This window comes from Haemaphysalis longicornis, unplaced genomic scaffold, assembly GCF_048455015.1.
Source record: "Haemaphysalis longicornis isolate Haplotype H1 unplaced genomic scaffold, Haemaphysalis longicornis Haplotype H1 scaffold_7, whole genome shotgun sequence".
In the NCBI taxonomy this organism is placed as follows: domain Eukaryota; kingdom Metazoa; phylum Arthropoda; class Arachnida; order Ixodida; family Ixodidae; genus Haemaphysalis; species Haemaphysalis longicornis.
In genome coordinates this window covers 77,785,454-77,795,711 of record NW_027526422.1, presented here as the reverse complement: position 1 = coordinate 77,795,711, position 10,258 = coordinate 77,785,454, and the positions used below count along the sequence as shown (strand labels likewise).

Below are 10,258 nucleotides of genomic sequence, written 5' to 3'. Positions count from 1 at the left end.
CAATGTACGTTGACGTTGAACACAAGACTTGGGACGAAGTGCTCCCGTATGTCACGTTTGCGTACAACACGGCTATCCAGGAGACGACGCAGCTGACGCCGTTCGAGCTTGTCTACGGTAGAAGGCCGACTACGATGCTCGACGCCATGCTTCCGCACGTAGAAGACGACGACCTCAACGCCGACGTCCACAGATATCTTCAACGTGCAGAAGAGGCCCGCCAGCTCGCTCGAGTTCGTATAACGGACCAGCAGCTGTTGGATGCGGGCCGCTACAACCTCCGACGCCGAGACGCCGAGTACCAACCAGGGGATCGTGTGTGGGTTTGGACTCCCATCCGACGACGCGGACTCAGTGAGAAGCTCCTGCGACGCTATTTCGGACCCTACCAGATTCTACGACGTGTTGGCCAACTTACCTACGAAGTGATCCCTGATGGTGACTCCGGCACATCACGACAACGCAGGCGGCCTGAAGTCGTCCACGTGGTTCGCCTAAAACCTTTTTACGGACGATGACGAACTTTTATTTTCATTTGTTCGGACTGTCGCTTATGTTAGCATCGGGTCGATGCACTCTTAGAGGGGGGGTAATGCCGCGAACCATACATTGGGTTTGTTTATTTGTGTTTTGCTTTTACCGCCCGGCTGCGCCGGTCTGCGTTATCTCTGCGCCAAGGGAAGCGCGTGTTCCATTCTTTCTTTCTGTGCCGCATGTGTTATCTGTTGTGATAGGGAGAGCATTCCGATCTAACGTGAACAGCCCAGAATAATCTTCTTGGATCTACTATGTTCTCGATGCGAATCGACGTTTCGAGAACCACGCGCGCCGAAAGATAAAAAGCCTGCAGTGCGGACGCCGGGGCATTCGATTCTGCGACGCTCGCTGACGCAAGTCACTTTGTTGACCGCTGCTTCGCCGCCTCTGTATTCTTTTGAGTTGTTAGGGGAGCACAAGTTCGCTCCAATAAACTTGTTTCTCCTGCAAGACAACTGCGTCGTCCTTGGCTTCGTGACAATATATAATGGCTGTTCTCTCGCCCTTGTTCCTATTATAAATCATGCCAAAGCGATACTTCGTGTTCGGCGTGGCCCATTTGCGGACCAAATCATCTACGCGCATTGAACGACTCACAAAGTGAGCGACCGAATCACTGAGCATTGAATGCCCCAATAAGTGAGACGAATAGAAGGCGGCGTTTTTACTTAAACTACCTAGAAAACGCCTATATCGGCCTTCTGCCCAATTAGTCACGTTGATAAAAACGACTGCCGGTTTCGCAAAACGTTGCGGGAATTAAAAATTTTGCAAGTGAATATTTATAGTACCTTCCTTGTTATGTTTCTGTAAACCTCGTATGTTTCTGTAATTCGAGAGACTACGGAAAAGTTTTAAAAGTCGTGCACTATCTAACTCGACGTCGTTCTCCTGAAAAAAATTCTCGTATCAATGATGGAAATGCTCACAAGCAATACTACATTTTGCCCTCCCCCCTCTACCTCCCCTCAGCCCCTCAAGAGTAGCAAACGAAGTAAGTATATTTCGACGTCCAGCTTTTCAGTTAGAGCACGACGATCTTTCAGGAATACATTAGCCACAAATAGTAAGCGGAATGTATCAAGGGAAGTAAAAACTCATCGCGAAGGTGATTGCTTCATTGGAACTACAGCGAAATGTCATGACGACGGAACTCGTGCGAATATGTTGCGAAAGAAGCGCCCATTTTAGATACGAGGCATAGACGAGTCTATAATTTGCGGCTCAAGCTGCAGTGATTCCGGTTTTCCCACTTCCGAAAGCGCGTGCCATCAAGCGCTTCCAACGACACGATTCATTCATTTCAAGGTGACCGTTCTTCCCGCTCGTTTCGTCCCGCTTGTCGAAGCGTTTACCGGCCGCAATGTGCGTCAGCACGTACGTAGTTACATCGATCCTTGCTCTCAACATCGGCAAAATATATGTGGCTCTCTATCAGGCTTGATTAACCAACTGTCCGCTCATGCCTTTTGACACGGCAGAAATAACAAGCTTCCTCTTCGGTACGTATTCGCGTTTGCATGGTCATGTTGACGCAGATTAGGGGAATACCTCTCAAAGGGAAAGTTTTCCTCTATAGCACTATCACTTCCCTCTCGCCATTTGGTAGAAGTTTTGAGTAGTTACCTCGTGCAGAGTGTATTTCCAAGCGGGCCGGTAGTCTTCGCGCCTTTCAAGCGCAAGAGGCACTTCAGGGAGCCCGTCCCATGCCGCTGTACCGTTACCCGGTGACCGTTTCCACGACGTTTTGACACCACACCGCCGATTTCGGCCTTTATTAGGTCAACGTCTTGTCACTCTGTCTCACTCCTTGGGTCCTAAGAGGGTATCTTGGCACGGGAAAGAAAACATTTTCCTGTAGGTTTCGATAACACCTGGCCACTTATTGCTTATTCGGCGGTGTGGAAAGGTCTTTAGGTTGTTTTTTTGTCGTCTTCCTGAATGACTTCTCGGCAAAGAGGTCATATATTAGCATTGATCTTTAATGGCGGCACTAATCGTTCTCGTGTCAGTGCGTCGATGCTTGTTAAAACGTAGATAACGTGTGCTCCCCCGAGGCATATATCAGCGTGATGTAAACAGGTTTGTGATTGTATACCCCTCGACCACAACAATAATATTTCAAGGCCGCTGAATAGGTGCGAATATTGTTTTCAAAACAGCGGCTGCGTTAAAGACGGGAAATTTTTTTCAAGGGAAGCCAATTACACGAACGTCGATGTGCAGGTAAATTCCGTGAGGGCATCGTTCCCGATTTCAACGACAAATGCTTACAATTACGGTATCCCTTATTGTTCCGTACGTTCACGAAATTTTAACCAATCAATGATTGCTGCACTCACCGCATTTCTGATTACCCTGTGTGTTTTAACCGTTCCTAAATTTCCACTCAATTTGAGGCGTACCTTATTTGAACTTCGCCAATTCATTGTCCGCTCACGCTCCAACTACCTGAAACGATTGATTTAAGAAGCTATCTCAGGAAATGGTCATTTAAAAAAATTAAAGCTGTGCTTCTGGCATTGAAAAATCTATAACGATAAGTATTCGGTCAAAGCAACTGGCTTCGTCACTACACTGTGTCGGTGCGTGTATGGTGGATGACATGGATTTATTACATATTAATACGTTCACATATTCATGTTCCACAGGAATATTCATTAGTTCAATTCCCCTCAAAACATAACGTCGAAAGGCTTCATCATTGTGTAAGAGCGCGCTTATTACGATACATTCTGAAACTCCTACAAGAAAAGACGCCGCATAAAGTTTGCCCGCTTGGAGTGGAAGGCATGGTGTACTCTTCGTGCAGATGACAATAGTAATTTGCGCTACCCGCGCCACACGGTTTTCAGGGCACTGGCTAAACGTTCATTCTTTTTTCTACCTTGCCGTGACGCAATCGCCTCGGCGAGTACCTAATGGTGCTCGGTACTTCAAACAGCGCTTCCTACCGTTCATTCGCATTTTTTACAGGATTGATTGGTCTTTGTTGCATTATTCTTTACAACGGTTGGCCACAACAATAAATATTTAAATGCCGCTTATTGCGGGAAGGAAAGGAAAGCTGGGCAATATCACTGGAGTTTTCTTCAACTATACACCGGAAAAACGGGATTTGCGAATTTTCAGGAACGTAGGAAAGACCTCACCGTACTTTTACCCAGTCTTGAAGTTAATGTTATCTTTAGGCTCACTACAGCTGTTTGTGACGTCCTGCAGTAAGTTAATACAATGACTCTTCTGGCATTATGAATATTCTCAGATGTTACTAACAGTTACTCAATGTGGTCTAGTTTAGAAAGATAAAAACCCGCTAGTCCCAGCGTACAAACAAGGACTAAAAGACGAAAGTACACGAGGCAATGAATTCAGTTTTAAGTGCCAGCAGTGTTGTTTTCTACTTTGACAGTTTGCCGCTTTGGTACTGATCTTAACTCCGCATTTTATGCCTTCAAGATTTACACGGCCACTGCAGCATAAGTACGAAAGGCCACTTCAACATCGACGGGTTTTTGCATTTCGTGGACCGACTTTCGGTCTTCTTCTTGTGTGTAATGATGATGATAAATTCTGTTATCAGAAAACGCCTCCGTGATGCGCTAAATACTACCAGAGACAATATCGATTTGTCAAAAATTAAGAAAAAGGGATGATAATGATTCAGTACAGTCCTATCGCCTTGTTACAGACCATGCGAGCAGTCTTCGCCTTTTTATCGTGCCATTCTAGTAAACAGTTTTTCAACAACTTAGGGATGGCTACCAGCAACAAAAAACAAGTCTTACAAAAATTTACTCACAATTGGTCACATGGAATTACCATGAACGTGAAAAAAATTAGCTCAGAAGGTACGCACATTCGAATTTATTACGTGGGAGCTTACGTTTGTCTTTAATACAGAAATGCTGTACAGCAACGCTGTACAGTGCTTCAAAGCTAACCCTTAACAGGACTTTAGAGCTAACCATTCAAGCAAACTGAAAGTGCCACCTTTTTCCAACCTCCCTCCCCCAAGAAGGATGCAAGAAAATTTGTTTCAAAAAGAAAAGATTTTATTTTTTTTTTCTCAAAGAAGAGAACACTCGTAGAAGACAAAAGAGCACTGAATGCATGCAGTTGACCCAGCAAGCGTGCAGTTTTTGTTAGAATGGTAACACGGAGCGAGCGGCATAGCTGTTGTAAAACATCAAAGGGCACGTAGATAAACACACCAGGTCTGTTGGAAAGGAAAGCCTGCACCGGGTTGGGTAAAAAGCAAAATTTATCACAAATTTTATATTTTGTGGTACAAAAGTGTGGCAAAGAATAAACCGGATTTGCATTTGTTTTTCAAAATACAGGGCGGGAAAAGTCTGGAAAACCTGTACAGCGAAAACAAAATAATCTGAACAGAGCGCAAAATAGCGTATTTTCCGGCCTTTCTTTCTGAAACAACTTTGGCTATTCAAGGTTCTTGGTTGCCATTGACGAAATATTTAATTAGGAACATACATCAAAGAATAACTGCAAATTCAACTATTACCTAAAGAAGAAGCAGTTCTTCACGTCTAACGCTATCACAGAGCCGATAAGCGCAAGAGATAATCGCGCACATGACGTTGCAGCATTTTTTTATATTGACCCATTCACCATTGAAAGACACTCCAATTTGGCCGTACGAGACGTTGGTTGCGCAAGTGTGCACTCGGGGAGTACTACTGTTTGTCGTCCTTGGATTCTTCCGAACTATCCTTCTTCTCACCGCCGTCGTCTTTGGTTGGACCGCCCTTTCTCGGTTTCGCAAGGTGGCAGATTCCACGCTCGCATACACCTTCATGGACGAAGAACTGCAAACAACGAATGCCATGTTCTTGAGCATCGTGTATGGAACGATGAGGACAGATCAGGGAGCTTTCCAATTTGGAATATCCGTTCAGCCACAAGTTTACGCGACCACGAATGACCTTTCGACGCTACAGCAACAGCCGACATAAGTTAACATGTCCCAGTAAATTCGAAACGTATGGAAGTCACGCTCTTAAAGTTTAGTACCCGCCCGATTTGTCTTGAGTTAGTAGCTTAAGCGACTTTGCACCAGTTTTGATATCTACCGGACCTGCAAGATACTCAAGAATTTCCCAAAACGACATGTTAGTCATACTCACTCATTTGTGCCCGCAATAAAAATGTGTAATTTTATGATCCCGAGCCATGATAGTATGTACCCCCAAAATTTCAGGTGTTTACGTCCAGCACCCAATTATTGCGGCCTCCCTGCGCACATCTTCAATCGACCTAACTGAAGCAAAAGGTTAAGTACAGGGTTTGTTTTATTAGTACCGAGTTTTTTTGTCAGCCAAAACTATGTAACACGTATATCTGAAGTAATATATTTACTGCGAATTGATGCGTTTTTATCCGCAGTTTTTGTCACAGGGTGCCCTTGTACTTCGGGCTCCGCAAGTTTGGATTTTTAGGCCCACAAACTGGTGCAAAGTAACCGGGAGCTAAATCAGGTCGTAAAACCAGTACCGGTATGGTGCGGGGTATATGTTCAGGGCACTTCTGTATGCGCAGAACCGGTCTCGCTCCCTCTTTGTTAACGGAGCGGTGCCAGTCGGATATCAGGTACCGTAACGCGACCAATATCCAATACCTCATCATTCCCATCTTCCCGTCGAACGCACCGAAAACAAAAGAGAAAGTCGACTGTAAGCTTACCTAAATAAACCTACATCGCGTGGCTCAGGTATAACTGCAATATATTCTCGCGGGCGCTGAATAATATTACCAAACAATAATTCATTTATTGCCACTGCAAAATTATAACAATTATTATATACAGAAAATACAATGGACGGAAGTATTATACACAGCTTATTATAAAATGATTCTGGTTTTGTAGTCACGCTACTGAGGAGTTGCAGCAACCGTTATTATTCTGCCTACCTATAGTGTGGGGGGGGGGGGGGGGGAAATCTAAATAACCTGATTACAAATACCGCGCATCAACATTACGGCCAATATGGTGTCAGAAAATGATTGCGTTTGCTATTAAGCAGCGCGAAATATATTGACTGCTCGCTCGCAGGGGATGCAGTATAACACCAACAGTCGATATGGTAGGTTTCTTCATCGAAACACTTCCAGTAAAAATATGAAATTTTACTGAGATCCTGCGCCATGATAGTAATGTGCTCCCACATTTTCAGGTCTATACCTCCAGCACTTTGAGTGCGGCATTGATAATACATCTTAGGAGTTCTCACCTCTTTAGAGGTGTAATTTCAAAAATCTCGCACTTTAACAAGTTCCATTGGACAAGATCGTGGGATTGGTTTTTCTTACATTTGGGAGCAATATCTAATTTAAAATATCAACGAGGTCAGCACATGGTCAGAAATTTGTAAAACCGCGCTACGTGCGTCGGAAACAAATCGTTTGGCTTATTTCGCTCCCTCAGGGGTGTAGTTTGATAAAATAGCGCTTTAGCGATTCCCTACGTCATTATGGCAATGTATACATGAAAGTGGAAATATTTCGGTCGAACATGCAGTGCCGGCTGGTCTTGGCTGAATCAGTCAGTCGGTAACTTCTCTTTCTAAATATCGATTTAGAGATTACGTCAAAAAGTAGCGTGCCATCAGAAAGTAGCGCACATCTTACACCGACAGTAGTGAGTACGACGTGTAGTGTTTTCGAAATCTTGCCTGCTTAACACCGCTCACCGCGTAACACATGCTAAGCATCATGCCGACCCTCCGCCGTGGCGAAACGGGCATGTGGACGTGCTTGCACGAGTAGCAGCGGATAAGCACGCCAGGGTGAAGGGGACCTCTAACAGTTCTCAAATTTCTCGGCAGGTTTAGCGTAAGTATCATGAAGATTCGCTCAACTTGCCACGGATGAGGCTATAAGGGTCAGGATGCCTGCCTTAGCTTAACATGTTTATGCAATTTGATACAATCTATTGCGATACATTTTGCGCGCCGGAAAGGTAAAACAGCCTCTACCCGTTTCCCCGGACCACGTTTTACGACGAGATGGCCCGTTTCAATTTTACCGACTTACAGCATGTTGCCTCGGCATTTGGCAACGTGCCTAAGGCCGCACCCCTTTGAGGCCGTTATTGCGATGGGTGTCACTTACCCTACACGGAGTTCCATCTTCCTCCACGCCCATCCTAATGTATCCTTCCGGCATGTGGCAGAGGTAGACGCAATGCATGCGGACTTTGTCCTGCACGAGGTCAAACAACCCGTCGCGATGTCAAGCCGTAATTGCCCTCGCAAACATCGAAACTAAAAGAATTGCGCGTGGCTATCTTTCTGCGAAAGACCTTTCTAGTCAAAAAAACAAACCAAAGGAAGTGTTACAAAGCAGGTAAATGTTTCTCCTTGATATTAATTTCCCACCTTGATTCGTTTTTTTCCGAGACAGCGAATGCACATTTCTTTCGCACTTTCTGATGACTGTCTTTATCTCAAAAAAAAAAAACGTTCTTAGATCCTAAGCGCGCCAAATGATTAGAAAAGCTTTAAGATCGGGTAGCAAGAATCCAGCAACCTGCTTCTCATTTATACATTCACTCAAAATTAGAGGCAACCAATGCTGTATAACAATTTTGTTCCCATTGTGTGTACAACTTTTTAACACCTTTTAACATCTCCAACTACTGACACGAAGATAACCTTCTTTTTCTGAAAACCTGAAGAAATGCAACACAGTAAAGTATCATAAAAAATAAAGAAAAACATGTTCCACCGAATGGACGACTGTTTAAAGCATTTACGACCAATAGTCTTGAAGGCCTACGTACTTTACGCGTGAACCTTTCAGCGTTAAGATCTGCAAACTCCAATGAAAGTTATAAAAACTTGTGCTATTTCTCTTTGCTCACCACTTTTGTGCGTAACCTGTGGCATTCCGGGTCCGTTGTGATCATGGCGCCCGTTAGCTCTGCGAAGCAGCCTGCGAAGACGAAATCATTTAGAAACCACCTTTTGCACGTGACGTCCATGCTGTCATCAGAACTGCTTCAAGAACACAACCGCCCGCGTGTTAGGGCACCGATAATTTGGAAAAAATCTATTCAGTCACGAATGTAGACATGATTAAAACGTATATAGCTTTACTTCGAAGTAGTCAAGGTGGTCTAAATTAGTCCCGAACCCTCGTCTACGGTCCGCATCTAAGCCCTGGCGTATCTTTGAGGCTTAAAACCAACAAATATATTTATGCATGCCCTTTTGAGGCCCAACATATTCTAGTTCGAAGAGAAAAGAAAGTAAGGAGGAATATCGAAAATCACAATCTCGGTCTACACAGAAAATATTGAGGTAACCGGGAGTTAACTAACGTTTGTCAGCCACTTTGGCGTATACCACGCTCTTAACTCGCTCACCGAATATAGTGTGAATGTTTGTTTTTAATAATTCGGTCAACTGTCGATTTTACTGTTTATTTTTGTTCCACCGAGAGGCCTATAAGTAACTATTACCTGATTACCTAAAATTTTGGATATATGTTATGTACCTGTATATTACACTACTTCCAAATAGAAGTTATACCACCCGTTTCGGGAGACGCTGTTGCCGAAAACGCAACGCTTTGCAGTCTATGTTCACAGCACCATAGGAAAAAAAAATTATAAATAGACATCGACAGTTTTCCAATACGCTACTCCACAAAACATCCACTGATAATCACACTCACCCATGGCCACCACCGTGAGAACACACACTATAGCCGCCTTCATATTCGTGCTCAGGGAAGTTCAGTACTCGTATCTACAAGGAATGACTGCTCTGAAACAGTCGACGCAGTTTGTCGCACGTGGTGGCTTCACTTCGAGCTACTGTCTCTCTGATATGAACACAGCGTCGTCGTCGGGAGCTCTATAAAGCCCTTTGCTAGCGTGAGCACTGGTACTTCTCTCTTATTGAGAAAGTTGTAGAAGCACAAGCGTCCACAACACAGAGGGTTCGACAGGCGGGATTTCCTCGAAAGGGGATTGCTAACGTCACAGGCCCAGGCGAGAGGTGCCCGGACGACCTTGATCGCTTGACGGCGCTGCCACGAGGCGTCCGAGGATTACGCGACGCCCCACGATGCGTCACGCCTGGTAGAGAAAGAGGCGACGGACTGGAAACCGACAAGGAAGTAATCAAGAAGCGAAACGCAAAAAAAAAAGACCAGCGCCACAGGAGGGGCCCAATTTGAGGTTCCTTGATTGTCCCTTCGTCGCTCACGAAAAGTGTTTGGTGACAGCCACGGCGTCTCTTTTGTTCCTTCTGTACACAAACGCAAATTACGACAATCGCTTTGTGTGTTTGACTCATTATTTGTCAGTCTGTAGCGAACTGTTTGTTGGTTTGTTATGTGTGAATACGTAAATATATAAAATTCAGCAATGGAATAAATAAACATTTCGCCCTTGTTGGTTCTTGAACTGAATGCTAACGAAACAGCTTTATTTTCTTAGCTTTGTAGCAGACTACGGAGTCAATTTCCTAGATACCTGATGAGTTGGAATACACGTAATTAAGGTCTCGCGCGTGCACCGGCAGCGCCTCTTTCAAGGAAGTGGATGGGTATAACAGTTCTTGAAATTACCGTAAGCAGACTACCTTGAAGAAACGCCTGTTCTCTGAGCAGCTCTTTCAAAAAGCACTCACACGTCCCGAATGACACGCTGTGAGCGGCCGTAGCTTAGGCCTAATTGATGCAGTGTCATTAA

At 44.6% G+C, this 10,258-nt stretch overlaps 1 protein-coding gene across 1 annotated transcript; it reads right to left on the bottom strand.

The window, feature by feature from the left end:
- Positions 1-4,570: 4,570 nt before the first annotated feature.
- LOC144146008 (uncharacterized) lies at positions 4,571-9,495 on the bottom strand. Its single transcript, XM_077677911.1, has 4 exons — positions 9,235-9,495; positions 8,420-8,490; positions 7,669-7,758; positions 4,571-5,366 (listed from the first exon to the last, which is right to left on the bottom strand). Exons 1-4 carry the CDS (start codon positions 9,275-9,277, stop codon positions 5,235-5,237), a joined length of 336 nt encoding a protein of 111 aa, XP_077534037.1. The 5' UTR covers positions 9,278-9,495; the 3' UTR covers positions 4,571-5,234.
- Between the last annotated feature and the right edge of the window lie 763 nt (positions 9,496-10,258).